The sequence below is a fragment of the Myotis myotis genome, unplaced genomic scaffold (assembly GCF_014108235.1).
Source record: "Myotis myotis isolate mMyoMyo1 unplaced genomic scaffold, mMyoMyo1.p scaffold_m19_p_1, whole genome shotgun sequence".
Taxonomy (NCBI): domain Eukaryota; kingdom Metazoa; phylum Chordata; class Mammalia; order Chiroptera; family Vespertilionidae; genus Myotis; species Myotis myotis.
In genome coordinates, this window is record NW_023416313.1 from 163,720,500 (window position 1) to 163,736,269 (window position 15,770).

A 15,770-nucleotide genomic window follows, 5' to 3' on the forward strand; every position below is an offset into this window, starting at 1 on the left:
ACAAATTTTTGCATCTTACAACTTCACATCATCAATGTTCCCTTCTCACTCACATTGCCGTGCAGTGAAGGTCAGGTGGCTCTCCACAGCATGATGCGGGGATTCAGTTTCCTTTCATGTGGAGGCTCTTCTATCTTCAAGGGTTTCCTTGGAATCCTTTACTGAATCCTCTTCATAACTGGTCTACTGTGGGAAGAGCTCAGGAGACTTAGCTCAGTGCAGTGGCAGATGCAATGGTGTGAGCACACTCCGCCTATACAAGCTTCCTTGGCACACCAGGAAGTGGCAGCGCCCGCCTGAGCAAACCTCCTAGAGCCCCTACATAGTACTCTGATCTTTCCTAGTATTGGCTGCCCTAAGGATAGTGTAAACTTCTGATTGGTCCAAAATGTTATATATACTGCTGCACTTACACAATAAACTTAGATCTGCGTCACTGAACCTGGTCTCCGGAGTCGTGCATGCCTCGTTAGGGCTCCGTCGTCCTCACCCCCGCGGGATACCCTGCTTCAGTCTACCAGTAAAGAAACAGAGCATGGAGGATAACAGAGAAAACCATTCGGCTTGCCTGTGAGTTCTATTACTTCTGCCCACAGTCAATTGGCCAAGAACCAAATATATGACCACATCCTAACTGCAAAGGAGTCTGGGAGAGGTAGTTTTCTTGATTATTCAGGAGAACATTTAGCCAGTTTCTGCCATACACAGCCTCAGTTTCTCCTGTGTGGATGGGAATAATAACAATATGAAGTTCCCTAGGTAGCTGTAAGGATCAAAATGTAAGAAGCTGTCTTATTTCTGAAGAAACTGAAGGAACCATACACATTTTAGAAACATACTGTTTCTCATCAGAGAAAGATAGCTGAGATGATGGATACTTTTCATTATCATTCTGGGGTCCCCATCAATAGTGGACAATGATAAGTCATTGCCCCTCCCCTGGACTGTCCTATATCTAACCACTGGCAACCTCTGCCCTAATACCAACAATTATTTCTCCAGAGGAACAAAACAGCAATTTTGAATATCAGCTAGAACTAGATTGTAAAGTTCCATTGCATTGAGCTCAGTTATTAGAAAATCATTATCTTTTGGTGATGACACGTTTCCTTGATTTTTTATGTTCTTTGTAGATTTTTATTGCTATTTTTTTGCATTTGAAGTAACAGATACCTCCTTAAATCCTTGCTATTGCCTTTGATGTGGTATTCTGTTCACTGGTATAATTAACTGGATAAACTGGTTGTTGTTTTTCCCCCTTCTCTTCTTCAACTTGTGACAGAATTCTTAAGCCTTTACATCTCTGGTTCTTACAACTCACCAAGCTGGCTACTGGAAACCTCCCTTTTGTTTTCCAGGTGGCTCGATCACCCAAGTTTGTGCTTTCTGAGTGCACCTCCTGTCTACCTGCGCTTGTTCTTGCTACTGCTCCAAATCCTTTGAGATTATTTTATGAACGATGTGGTATAACTGTCGAGTGTTTCCTTCCACGACCCGCGTGGAGTAGGGTTCGGTACCTGAAAGAGGAGCCGCACAACAAATGAGAGAAAAGACACGAGATAATTTTGCAATATCGGGGTCCAGGCGGGCAAGTCCAACTCAAGGAGAGGGACTTCCACCCATGCTCAGGCTGCTCCAATCTTTTATTGATCTGGAGTAGCCCTTAGGCAGGTGACCCCCCATTAACAGGCAGACTAGCCCATCAGCAAGAATTTACATAATAATAAATGGGGGAGTAGTTTCAGCTACCACTGTCTGGACAAACAGAGGTGGCGCCTAGCTCCAGGCTTTGCTAGGGCTTCAAAGGCACCCAGCCTTCGGGGGTTTCGGGGAGTTCTCTGTCTATGCTTATCAGATAGTGAAGGCAATAAACAGTTTCCCACATATAACCCAACAACAGACTTCTTCTTGAGGATGCCCTGTTACTGTTTTTAAATTTTTTAAAATTTTAATTGAATTTATTGGGGTGACATTGGTTAATAAAATTATATAGGTTTTAAGTATATAATTCTATCATACATCTGAATATTGTATTATGTGTTTACCACAGTAAGTCAAGTCTCTTTCCATCACCATTTATCCCCCTTTGACCCTCTTCTACCACCCCCCACCCGCCTTATATCTGATAATTACCATACTGTTATCTGTTCCCATCAGTAAAAAAGCTGTGGTACATTTACACAATGGACCTAAGCTATAAAAATGAAGGAAAGCTTACCTTTTGGGACAGTATGGGTGGACCTGAAGAGTATTATTCTAAGTGGAATAAGCCACTCGGAGAAAGACAAATACCATATGATTTCACTTACATGTGGAGTCTAATGAAAAAAAAAAAAAAGCAAAATTGAAACAAATTTATAGATATAGAGAACAGACTGACAGCTGTCACAGGGTAGGGGAGTTGGGGGCTGGGTGGAAAGGGTGCCCTGCTACCTTGATTTTCCAATATAGTAGTACAGAAGTTTCATCAGAAAGCTTAATAGTCATTGAACATTATTTAGAACTCTTTACAGTACTCCATACATGTGAAGCTATAGACAACACCTACATGTGAAGCTATAGCATTACCTAGGAGGTGGAATGGACTAAATTCTGAGATGTTTAGATGGTTGTGGAAGCCTGTTGAAAATGAAAGACTAGCTGGTTGACTTACCCAGATGTCTGAACCTCATTGTGCTGTGCATTTCCACTATGGTTCATTTAAGATGCTGACCATGGTTCTCAGGGATTCTTGGCAGCGTCATAGCAATAATAGCAATTGTTATTGTATCACTACCTGTGGCACTCAAAACTGGATGAAGGAATGACCCAAAATACTGATCCAGTGTAGCATCGAGGAATAACACAGGATACATTTCCCCTCTCCCCCCACCTTGCTTCATGTAGTCAGGACAGTGTATTGCTGCACCAAGGTGGTGCTCTCATCTCTGTATGTTTAATATAAAAATTGGCAGGAGGAAAATACACTCACACAAGCACACAGAGTTTGTCCCATCTGCAGCAGTAGCTTGTCAACAGTCAGTGATTTAAGTAAGCATCATCCCTGTGTCCTAATTAAATATACTTTTCTAAAATATTCATAGTTTAATTAGGGCTTAAAATCAAAGCAAAGACGTTTTAAGTATTCAAAGAGAAGAGCAGGCTCATCTTCAAGAGATGTCATTTTAAAGATATGGGGCCATACATTTGTAGAAATACAGGTAAAAATTTTATGAAGTTTTTCAAAAGTAATATCCAGCCTAAAAATTCATCAAGAGTTTTTCTCTTTATAAAACTGTGTATGCCCCTTATCAGTAGAGGGTTCAGTTTTGAAATAAATTCTTTATATTAACTTACAAACTGACCAAAACTATCCAACCAGAATTTTCACTTTAAATATTGCTAAATGTCATTTTTCTTGGTAGAATCTTTCATTTTGTAATCTGGTTCTGTTACTTATTTTGTAGTCCTTATTGTGGGTTCATTAACTGGATGACATTTAAGATTGCTGTTCCAATCTGGAGGGCTAGGGTGGCAGAGCTGGGTGGAAAGTAGCTCTCTTGCAGCTCAAACATGGCCCACAGAGGGGGACAGCTGCTGCACCTTAGGCCTCAGGTACAGGAAAATGGATTTTCAATCTGGTGGGGCTCCATGTGGCTGGTGTCTGCCTGTGATGAGGGCAATGGCGAATCCCATATTTTGGGAAAACTATGCACTCATTTCTAAATTTGTGGCTGTACTGAAACCAGCTTTTGGTCCTTCTAATATTTTCCTGGTAACATTTACCCCTCTGGCTTTGGTACTTTCTCAATAGGAAGACTAGGAGCCACTGTGGTTAGAAGACATTGATTTTCTTTCATCTCCTAACACCATGTTGGGCCCTAAGACCCCCGGAGAGTCCAGCAGAGGAGGCGACGACCCCAAGTCAAACGCAGAGACCGAGGCTTGATGCAAGAGCAAGAGGATTTTTATTACAAGCGCAGCGCAGGGGCTCTCAGGCAGGCAGGCAACAACACAAAGGAAGTGCTGCTGACTGGAGCCCCGAGCAATTGCAGAACACGGGTTTATAAAGGCAAAAACCACACGCAGGTGGCCGGAAAACAGGGAACTGGGTTACCAGTTAACTCATAACTCATCTTTTACAGGGACAGGTCTTTGTTATTAGTTGACTCATTTCCTAAGGGGCCAGGGTGGTCTGGTATGCGCAGGCCGATCCCGAGGAGTGATAAGATAACTATGCTATGACCAGATCAGGGCGCCAGAGCTTTACGGGAAAGGTCAGGAGGGGGAAGTTCTCTTTAATCTTTACATTAACCAGAGCTTACTGGAAAAGCTGGTCCAGGGGGAAGGGGGGAGTTTTTCAGCGGCCTTACATTCCCCCCTTTTCTTGTGGGAAGTTCCAATCATGGAACTACAGGCTAATGTTTGAGGGTACAGGCTGATACCGCTGTTGGAGGACCATTACCTGAACTGCACTAATCCGGTCCTGGATGAAGGCGATTAAGCGGTTTACTATGCATGGCCCGAATGTCAAAAGGAGGAGTAAAATGATCAGGGGTCCCACGAGAGAGGATATCAGGGTTGTGAACCACGGTGAGCTGTTAAACCAACTTTCAAACCAGCCTTGCTTGGCCTCTCGCTCTCTTTTGCGAGTTTCTAATCTCTCCCTAAGTTTTGACATGGAATCCTTTATCACCCCTGAATGATCAGCGTAGAAACAGCATTGTTCCCTGAGAGCTGCACACAGCCCTCCCTCCTTTAAGAATAGGAGATCTAGTCCTCTCCTATTTTGTAGGACTACTTCAGACAAAGAGGTTAGAGACTCCTCAAGTTTAGTTATGGAGTGCTCTATATGTTTGAGGTCTTCATCTATAGCAGCTCTGAGCTCCTCAGTATAGGTGGGGCCTTTAATGAGGGCTGTTGTCCCTGTTCCTACTCCTGCCGCGACCCCTAGACCTAGGAGAGCAGCCAAGGTCAGTGAAACAAGTTCCCGTTTATCCCGATGGGAAGGAGAATAGGAGTCAAATTCTTTTTCAAATGCATTAGCTTGATAATACATGATCCTGGGGACTAGTTGGACAAGGATACAATAATCTTGAGAACGGTTAAAGGCCTGGGCTGCTAAACATGGAGTAAGTCCCGTACTACAGGCCCACCATCCCCCTGTTGGGGGCACTAAGTAATAGCTTGCAGAGGAGGGATATGCCAGGTTCTCCTTGCAGAGATGCTGGCGGTCCTTTGGCACTTGTCCTATACATGTGCCTTGCCCTGAGACCTCAGTAAGGGTCAACTTCCCCTGCTGTCCCCACGAACAGTGGTCATGGCTGGTGGTGTTGGTATAGTTTCCCTGGAAGGCTATGCCCTCATAGTAGGGGGGCCCTGTAGTTAGGCAGAGCCAGCAAGACTCAGTTAGGTTAGACTTGGACATGTTTAAAGAACTAAAGGCCCCCTCTACCAAGCCTAATAGCCTCTGACCTGAGTTTGTCTCTAGTTCTATGGGGTTGGCCTGTTCCTCCCTGGAGGCTGGGCTAGTTCCTGCCACGGTGGTGGTGGCAAGAGGCCTTTCTTTCGTGGGGAGCTGCCGGCTGGACAAGACGGTGTTGGGTCCTACTGCAACTGGTGGCCTGTAATCCTGTACATCTAATCTTATCTTAAAAAGGAGGCCATCATCATGTTGGTCCTTATACAGCCGGATCCCCCATGTCACTCCCCAGCGCCACTTGTTTAGGTCGTATGACCGCCCAGCTGAGGTGAAGGAGATATTCAGGGCGTTAACCCAACCCCTATGTCCGGAGGTTTGGCTCTCATTTCTCCGAACCTGGATGAGGTCCCACTCGGGGGGCCCTCTGATCCAATATCCAGTACCAGTTGTCTCACATCCCCATTCTGCACAGAAATACTCTCGTTCAGATCCACAATTCTTTCTATGTCCCTGCCTGTCTTTGGGGCATACATAGAATTGGGTCATCGTAAGACGCTCACGGGCCCCCAGATAACTACAGTGAACTCCAAATTGCAAATCTCTTCCTTTTCCTATGTAAGCTCGGGTCTCTATACCTGCTTTAGTCTCTTCTACTGTTCTCTCAGGGAGGTCCCATAGTCTGTATCCTGCTGCCATAGCGCAGAGGTCTGGCGTTAAGTCTGGCCACCATGTCCCTTTAGGTGCTATATTGGTGACCGACCAGGCCGTCTGTCCGGTGTGGGGGGACATTACCCTCCAAGTTAGTCTCTTTGGGGCATGGGGGTTGCTACTTATCAGCGGCAGGCTCAGCAGGAAGAGGGCGGCGGCAAATCCGTAGCTTGAGAGGGTTGTCTGTCTTCTCCACAGTCCATCCATGATCGGTGTCGTCTGATGGGGGTGCCCGCTTGACGTGGGAGGCGTGGATCCAAGCAGCTACACCGTCTACCTTGACCGCTGTTGGGGTTGTCAGCAACACCAGGTGGGGTCCCTTCCACCTCGGCTCGAGATTAGCGGCCCGATGGCGTCTGATGTACACAAAGTCTCCGACCTGGAACTGGTGGGGGACTTGCAGTTCTCCTGGTTGGTAGAGGGCGGCCAGGGGAGTCCACACCTCCTTCTGGACAGTCTCGAGGGCCTTCAGCCTGGCAAGCAGGGATTGAGGGGTGTGAGTGTCTGTGGGCACGGACCAAGGGTCAGCGGCTAGGGGCGGAGAGGCCCCAAACAAAACCTCGAACGGTGTCACCCCCAAGGGGCCTGGGGTGTTTCGCGCGCGGAAAAGGGCAAAGGGAAGGAGGACCGTCCAGTCTGCCACGCCAGTCTCTAAGGACAATTTAGTCATAGCCTCTTTTAATGTTCTATTCATTCTTTCTACCTGACCTGAACTCTGGGGCCTGTAAGCACAATGCAATTTCCAATCCGCCCCTAGTATCTTGGCCATTCCCTGACTTACCTGGGCAACAAAAGCTGGACCGTTGTCTGATCCAATTACCTTAGGAATTCCAAACCGTGGAAAGATGTCTTCTAAGATCTTCTTGGCGACCACAGTTGCAGTTTCTCTTTTGGTAGGGAAGGCTTCTACCCAACCTGAGAAGGTATCTATGAAAACTAAAAGATATTTATAACCGTATCGGGCGGGCTTTACTTCTGTAAAATCCACCTCCCAGTAACTCCCGGGCCGGTCTCCCCTGAGTCTGTGTCCGGTCCCGACCTGGGATGAATGTACATTTACCAGCTGACACGCCTTGCATTGCTTAACTACTTCTTCTGAAAGGCGATCGAGTCCTTTGACATAGTGTCCCGTTGCCCGGCTGGTGGAGCTGAGGTGTTTGGCCCCCAGGTGGGTAAGGCGATGCAGTTGTTGGAGGTAGGCAGTGGCTGCCGCCCTTGGTACTACCATTTTTTCCCCTGCAGTTCTCCACACTCCTAGTTTGTCCTTATGGTATTTTTCTGGCCTTTTAAGCAGGTCTTTTTCCTCCTCTAGGGTGTAGTGGAGGGTCTCTGGCTGTGGTGCTGCGGGGCCAACAGCGAGGGCGAGTAGCCGGGGCCCTAGAGCGGCCTGCCTTGCCTCGGCATCCGCTTTCCTGTTTCCTATAGCTGTTTCCGAGGTCCCTTTCTGGTGGCCGGGACAATGGATGATAGCTACCTCCTGGGGGGCATGAATGGCTTCTAGGAGGTCGAGGATTTCCTTTTTATTTTTAATTTCCCTTCCTGCTGAGGTGAGGAGACCTCTCTGACGGTATATAGCCCCGTGCACATGAGCAGTGGCAAAAGCATAACGACTGTCAGTATAAATATTAGCCCGGCTGTTCTCTGCCAGCCTGAGAGCCTGTGTCAGAGCAATTAATTCAGCCTTCTGGGCCGAAGTCCCTTCGGGCAAGCTACTAGCCCAGATAGTCCGGTCCTTGCTGACCACAGCCGCTCCCGCCACCCTCTTACCTTCATAGAGGTAGCTGCTTCCATCCGTGTACCAGGTGAGTTGAGGCTCTGGCAAGGGGGAATCTTTGAGGTCTCTCCTCGGCCCTGTTTCCTCTGCCAGAATGTCACGGCATGAGTGTAGGACTTCTTTGCTCTCAGGATTTACTTCCGGTAGTAAGGTTGCTGGGTTGAGAGCTACCGGAGCCCCGAAGCGGATTCGATCTTCACTTAGCAGGAGACTCTGGTAGTGAGTCATCCGGGCGTTGGATAGCCACCGGTCCGGTGGCTGCCGGATAACACTCTCGAGAGTGTGTGGGGCCACCACAGTTAGTTTCTGCCCCAAGGTAAGTTTGTCCGCATCTCTTACAAGCAGGGCAGTAGCTGCAATTGCTCTTAGACAGCCTGGCCACCCCCTAGCCACTGGGTCTAGTCTCTTGGATAAATAGGCTACCGGCCTCTTCCAGGGGCCTAAGGTTTGAGTTAGGACCCCCCTGGCTACTCCCTTTCTTTCATCTATGAACAGAGTGAAGGGCTTGGCCACATCTGGTAAGGCCAATGCCGGCGCCGAGAGAAGAGCCTTTTTAATGTCGTCAAAGGCTTTCTGATGAGTCTCCCCCCACTCGAAGGGGTTCCCTTGTTTTGTCAGCGGGTATAGGGGCTCCGCTAGGGTTGCAAAACCTGGAATCCAGAGGCGGCAGAATCCAGCTGTTCCCAGGAACTCGCGTACCTGCCGGGGGGTCTGCGGTCTGGGAATCTGGGTGACTGTGCTTTTTCGGGCTTCAGTGAGCCACCTCTTTCCCCCTTCTAGTGCGTATCCTAAATAGGTCACTCTCCGCTGACATATCTGGGCCTTCTTGGCCGAGACCCGGTATCCTAGGCGGGAGAGCTCTAAAAGCAAGGCCCCGGTACCTGTTTCACAGTCCTCCTTAGTAGCTCCGGCGAGGAGAAGGTCATCCACGTACTGGAGAAGGGTGACTTGCGGGTGGTCAGCACGGAAAGCAGCCAGGTCTTGATGAAGAGCCTCATCGAAGATAGTGGGGGAATTTTTGAATCCTTGCGGAAGTCGGGTCCAAGTCAGCTGCCCCGTTATTCCCGAATCTGGGTCTCTCCACTCGAAGGCGAAAATATTCTGGCTGGCAGGATGCAGTCCTCTTGTTGACTTCTCTTAAATCCTGCACCGGTCGGTAGTCATCAGTTCCGGGCTTTTTTACCGGGAGGAGTGGGGTGTTCCACGGGGAGTGGCACTTAACGAGGACTCCAAGGCGTAGGAGGCGTTGGACATGAACCTTGATCCCCCTCCAGGCTTCTTTTGCCATGGGGTACTGTCGTACTGCAATCGGGGTTGCAGTGGACTTAAGCTCTACTATCACAGGGGGCCGTTCGGTAGCTAAGCCCATCCCCGCGGTTTCAGCCCAAGCTTTGGGGTATTGCTGTAACCATCCCGCTATCCTCTCGTCCTTTCGGACATTACTCTCAAACAGCCGATGCTCGTCTTCGAGCTGGAGTGTCAAGAGAGTAATTGGCTCTCCATGTTGGGTCAGGGTCGGCCCCCGTGGGGTGAAAGTGATCTGAGCCCCCATTTTAGTTAGCAAGTCTCTTCCCAGAAGGGGGGCTGGACACTCGGGTATTACTAAGAAGGAATGAGTCACTCTTCCCGTGCCTAGATCAACTGTCCGGGTGGTGGTCCAGGAATATTGCTCATTTCCCGTTGCCCCTATCACCCAGGAGGTCTTCTGGGAGACTGGTCCTAGTGGTTTCTTAAGAACTGAATATTGGGCCCCTGTGTCTACCAGAAAGTTAACAGGCTTCCCCTCCACCTTAAGAGTTACCCTAGGCTCGGGGAGGGGATCCGAGCCCCGACTTCTTCAATCACTATCTTCCTGGAGTGCCAGCGCCTTCTTTGCTAGTCTCTTTGGGCACTCCCGCTTCCAATGTCCTTCTTCCTTGCAATAAGCACATTGATTCTTCCTTAACGGTGGCCTGTTGCCCAGGGCCCCTGCCTGTCTTCCTTTTCCTCTCTCCTGTGGCTTACTCCCTTCTATTGCTGCGGCCAAGATATGGGTTAGTCTCTGCTCTTCCCTTTTTTCCTTTTTCTCCTCCTTCTCCTCCCTCTCTCTCTCCTTCCGCTGCTCCTTTTCCTCCTCGGTCTCCCTCTTATGGTACACTTTCTCTGCTTCCTTAACTAAATCTTGGAGGGTAAAGTCCTGCAATCCCTCAAGTCTCTGCAGCTTTTTCTTAATATCTAATGCTGACTGCCCTATGAAAGCCATAGCTACTGAGGCCCTCTGCCCCTCCGAGGTGGGGTCAAACGGGGTGTACCGTCTGAACGCCTCCATTAATCGCTCGAGAAAAACAGAAGGCGGTTCAGTGGGCCCCTGTATGACCTCTCTTACCTTAGCCAAATTCGTGGGGCGCCGAGCTGCCCCTCTGAGGCCGGCCACTAGTGTCTGGCGGTAGACCTTCAGGTGCTCCCTACCTTCTGCCGTGTTGAAGTCCCAGTCCGGCCTGGCCAGAGGAAAGGCCGCATCCACCAAATGAGGGAGTAGAGTCGGCCGGCCGTCGGGGCCAGGGGCGTTCTTCCGGGCCTCCAAGAGGATCCGCTCCCTTTCCTCTGTAGTAAAGAGAGTCTGAAGAAGCTGTTGACAATCGTCCCAAGTGGGCTGGTGAGAGAACATAAGGGACTCAACCAGCCCCGTTAGACGCTGGGGATCCTCTGAAAAGGGAGGGTGGTTAGTTTTCCAGTTATAGAGGTCTGCCGAGGAGAAGGGCCAGTATTGGAGTGGCTGGAGCGGAGCCGTTTCATTATCGTCTCCGCGGGGGGGTGGAGGCCCGTATGGTCGGAGAGGGCAGGCTACGGTCGAATCTGGAGACGCGGGATGTCTCCTCTGACTCCGGGTTCCCTGGGCCGGTCCCTCTGTTGGAGGGGCGGGAGGAGGTGCTGAAGGCTCCGGTCTCTCCGGCGGCTCTGGCTGGAGAGGAGAGGGGTAAGGGGGTGGAGAGTCCAAGAGGAGAAGATCGGTTTGAGAATCTGCCAGGGGACGTTTCGTCTGATCTGCGGCGGGAGGGGCCTGGGCCACGAGAACCCGGGAGGTTCCGGATGGCAGCCAGGGTTTCAGCCAAGAGGGAGGGTTCTGGACCAGGTCCTGCCAGACGACAATATACGGCTGCTGGTCTGGATGGCCCGCCGGGCCTGATTGGAACACCTTATTCTTTACTGCAAAAATAATAGACAGGTCAAAAGTCCCGTCCGCTGGCCATCCCACGCCTAGGGCTGGCCAGTCGGATGAACAGAAAGTCTGCCAAGGACCCTTCTTAACACTGACGGAAAGATTGAGTCCCCGACTCCGGACGTCCGTCCAGTGTGCTACTGTAAGAGAAAGAGGGGTGCTGCTTCCGTGGCCCATGTTACCTGGATGGGAGAAGAGGAGTAAAAGACAAAAACAAAGAACAAACAATGACGCGACAAGACACCGGATCCACAAGAATTTACCCAGATACAGAACGGCCGCTGAGGGATGATATCCCTCCCTAATGCTAGTCCGGCCGGACACGCGAGTGCCCGTTGCCGGACAGCCAGAACCTGAAGTGACCAAGACCTCTTGGTCACCGCCCGATCCTGGGGCGTCCCCCAGGGTGACAGTTTTTCTGGCCGAAGCCCCTACGACCAGAGGAGCCGACTCCTTACGGAGCCGACACCCTGTCTTCCTGAAAAACCGAAACTAAGAACGAACAAAGGACAAGACAAACACTGAATGACTCCGGAGTCTGCTTACCTCCAAGACCGATCCCAGCGCTTGAAGGGGGTCGCCTAATCCCGGACGAGCCCCCAAATGTTGGGCCCTAAGACCCCCGGAGAGTCCAGCAGAGGAGGCGACGACCCCAAGTCAAACGCAGAGACCGAGGCTTGATGCAAGAGCAAGAGGATTTTTATTACAAGCGCAGCGCAGGGGCTCTCAGGCAGGCAGGCAACAACACAAAGGAAGTGCTGCTGACTGGAGCCCCGAGCAATTGCAGAACACGGGTTTATAAAGGCAAAAACCACACGCAGGTGGCCGGAAAACAGGGAACTGGGTTACCAGTTAACTCATAACTCATCTTTTACAGGGACAGGTCTTTGTTATTAGTTGACTCATTTCCTAAGGGGCCAGGGTGGTCTGGTATGCGCAGGCCGATCCCGAGGAGTGATAAGATAACTATGCTATGACCAGATCAGGGCGCCAGAGCTTTACGGGAAAGGTCAGGAGGGGGAAGTTCTCTTTAATCTTTACATTAACCAGAGCTTACTGGAAAAGCTGGTCCAGGGGGAAGGGGGGGGTTTTTCAGCGGCCTTACACTAACACCATCAGCTGTCTCTGCCTCTTCCAGAGTTAGGGCCGGGATTTGGCACACTCTCCACTGCACCTCCTTAGCGAGAGTAACTGTGGTTAAAGCATCTAGATCCAACCTAACCAGATCCATAAGGTTTTGACTCCTCACACCTTTTCTGGACTCTATCACAGCACAGTGCTAATAGGGTATGCAACTGGCTTCTACAGCGGCTTCCCAGAGTGGCTGGAGAACAACATGTAGGCATAGTGTTATTACCCCATGGGACAAACTTCATTGGAGGGAAAAAAGGAGTGGGATTTATCATCTGCTTCTTTTGTCTACCTCGTTTCTATTCATAGACTCATCTTGAGGCAAAGTGATTTGTTCCACATGGTTTGTCTAAAATATTTACCATGGGACTCAGCAATGAGCTCTACTTTATTATTTTATTATGAAATTGTTGTCAGCTTGGTAGCTACCTCCCTTCCCCTTTCCATGCTTTCCTTCTCGCCTCATATCACTGTTGCGGCACTCGGATTACACCTCCATCTCATGAGAGTTTGAACCAATTCCATTCTCTCAGAGTGAGAAACGTGTCTCAAGCCGGGTAATTCTGCTTCAAAGTGCTGGATAGTAAAAATAAGAGGAATCTGTGAATGCCTGGCCACCAAGTCACTGCTTAAAACTCTGAAAAGTTCCACTTTTACAGCTTTTATAAAAAGCACTGAAAGTCTTAACTTCTTTGGCCCTCTGCTCTTCTGCCGTGGATGTTTCTGTTTTTCTTGAGATTCCTTAAGAACACCTGATTAAGGTTTGAAAAGATCAGCATCTAGTCTGTTTTTCCATCTGATGCAGTGGGTTATATCTGACCACCCAGCCAGATTCTGCAAACTGTCCTCTTAGGATGTGGACATGAACCCAGGAGAGCACGAGGGCAAGCTGTACAGCAGTGAATCTGCTAGGGGCAGCAGGGCTGGAGGACGATGCTGAGGATCACTCCCATTTATTCTACAAGTCTCGTCAATGTTTATATGACTAATACAATCCACTAGTGTTTCGTGTTCTGCCTGTCTACCCTGATTCTGCTAACTTCTCATTGTTGAGGCTTTGCTCCAGATAACAGGAATCTCCTCCATGAAATAGTCTAATTGAATGAGAACTTAAGCTTTCTTGAGCTTTATATTTACTCCCTGTCAGTTTTTCAGAATTATGGAATTTCTTTACACAGGGAGAAGGTTCTAGAATGGAATCAGGGAAAGGAAAAGAAAACAATGAGAGGTAGAGGGAAGATGGGTATAACAGATGTCAGCTTGATAAGATCTACAACTTTTCTGTCTGGTCATCAATACAATTTACATTCACTTATTTAAGAGAAAGATTTGTTATGTTGGGACGCAGGCAGAAAGGGTTAGGCATGATGTAGGACTGGGGATGCCACTCAAATCAGCCATGTACAGCTAATATTTCAGTGGGATTGATTAATCCAGCTTATTTATATAATGTAACTTATTCCTACAGGCCAAGGCTGTGGGAATGGGACTGTGTTTATGGGACTAGGTAGTAAGATGTATGTACCATCCACAGCCCCCTACAGGAATAACAGATTTACTACCATAGCTGCTGGGAGTGTTGTGGAAAGATGGTGGGTCCTCAGCAATTGGCCCCACATTGACCCACATTCCTGAAAGTCATCCTCTCCAGAGTGGCCTGTATTCAGTCTATCCTTGATGTGGGGGAATAAAGACTTGGACTTCTTGCTCCAGTTCAGGAAAGCTTTGAAATATCATCCCAGGTTTAGAAAGCCTCATAGTTTCAACGGGTTTTGTGGTGATGGCATTGCCTCTGCCAATCCTGTTCCTTCATTCCGTAGGCGTTGATCCCTAGAGCTTTCTGATAGGCCTGCTACATGCTAATATTTTTTGCAGGTTAGAGTCCCTGGGAAGCACACTATAAAGTGATATTAACTTAGGAGTCCAGTGTAGGGAGCTGAGAGCCTAGTTGCCTTTAGGATTGTGATGTTTCACAAGTTACAAGCCTCTTCAGAGTCAGGGTGCCAATCCCAGGGAAATCGTGCGAGTACAGAACAGCTCTCCTTCCACTTTTCTAGTTCCCCTTTGATTAGTTAAGGGAAACAGAGAGGCCTCATTTCTTTGGAGTGGAACTGACACATTTCTGAAGTCAATCTCATTCACTTTCAAACATTTCTCATTTAAAACTTTCCTCTTTCAACTTTCAAAGCTAACTTATATCTATCTCTGTGGCCCCACGTATGCTAGACCCTAGGATTCAATCAACACTGAAGCAGGAAGAAAATCTGGACTATTATTTGTAATACTGACCGACTGAGATCCTTTGAGCCCCAAGCCAGCCTTTACTGGATGAAGTTAAATGGTGGCACAAATACACAGTGATAACGATGGCTCTCTTAGCTTGAGCGTCGCAACTCCAAGTGGAACCATCTATGAATGGTTGAATTAGTCTTCTGCCCTTTGACCCAGATTTTGTCACTGTTATGCATTTAAATCTAATCCTACATACTGAATATTTTCTCTTGGCCAAGCAGAGTTCATTATCTTTGAGGTGCTATCTACTTGAGAATATTTCACCTTAAGAACATGAGTCATCTCAGTCACCCTTGGGAAGATGAATCAGCCTTGAGGAATGGAAGTCCTTTGCCTATTTGAGAACCCAGACCTTTGGGACATGATCAAGTTTCATCGGCTTATGGGAAGGAGGTGGTTAATTGGCCTTTTTTGTTTTGGGGGGGACCTAAAGAGAGGCAGTGGAAAGCAGTTTTGCCAGGAGAATGAGGTGGACTTTGATGTGGGAATCTAACATGAAATGGACTCTGGCAATTTGAAGGTCATGGTGTGTCTCACCAATTACTTGAATTGGAAATAAGATGATTGCCTTTTTAAAAATATCTATTTCCTATCTCTGTCAATTGAAAAACACCGACTAGAGACTTTGATCAACCCAGTAATAATGAACATCCCCATTGCCCAGACTATTAGAGTTTCTCAGTATTTGAGGTCCATTCTTATGTCCTAGAATAAGACTAGAAACCTACCGCCAAGTGGATTCAGCTACGTTTCCAAGGAGCTGTGTATTCTTTAAGTGGAAAATATCTTGTCAGAAAGCAAGGAAGCTGTAGATAGTGGAAGCTGTCAGTGATCCACGAAGATCCCTTTGGATTTCTTTTGCTATTTCTATACGACCCTCTACTGGCCTGTGCCTGCAGCTCCATTCAGAGCTGGCTTTGCTTAGTTAGTTATTCCTCAGCACTTTCCCTAACTTGAAGCAAAAGACCTGGGCTTTCATAGTCCTGCAGCCATCATGGTTCCCCGACATCTCTTCATCCCTGTCCCTGACCTGCTACTCCATTTCCTTACTGGTTTCTCTGGGGAGCATTTTCTTTTTTCCCCCCAAGAGTTTGTTTGTTTATTTGATTAATTAATTAATTAATTGATTAATTAATTATTTATATCTTTGAAAGTATTACAGATGTCCTCCTTTTCCCCCCATTGATCCCCTCCACCCTACTCCCATCCCCTCCTCAGGCCTTCATCGCATTTTACTGTCTGTTCATGGGTTATGCATATATGTT

General features: G+C 48.2%; 1 protein-coding gene across 1 annotated transcript; it reads right to left on the minus strand.

Moving 5' to 3' along the window:
* Positions 1-6,269: 6,269 nt before the first annotated feature.
* On the minus strand, positions 6,270-9,600 carry LOC118664506 (the record flags this gene model as incomplete). The annotated part of the gene is given in 3 exon segments (XM_036324677.1): positions 6,270-7,373; positions 7,464-9,003; positions 9,005-9,600. Coding segments are annotated over 3 exon segments (3,240 nt in total), but the record flags the coding sequence as incomplete, so codon positions are not given.
* Positions 9,601-15,770: the final 6,170 nt, after the last annotated feature.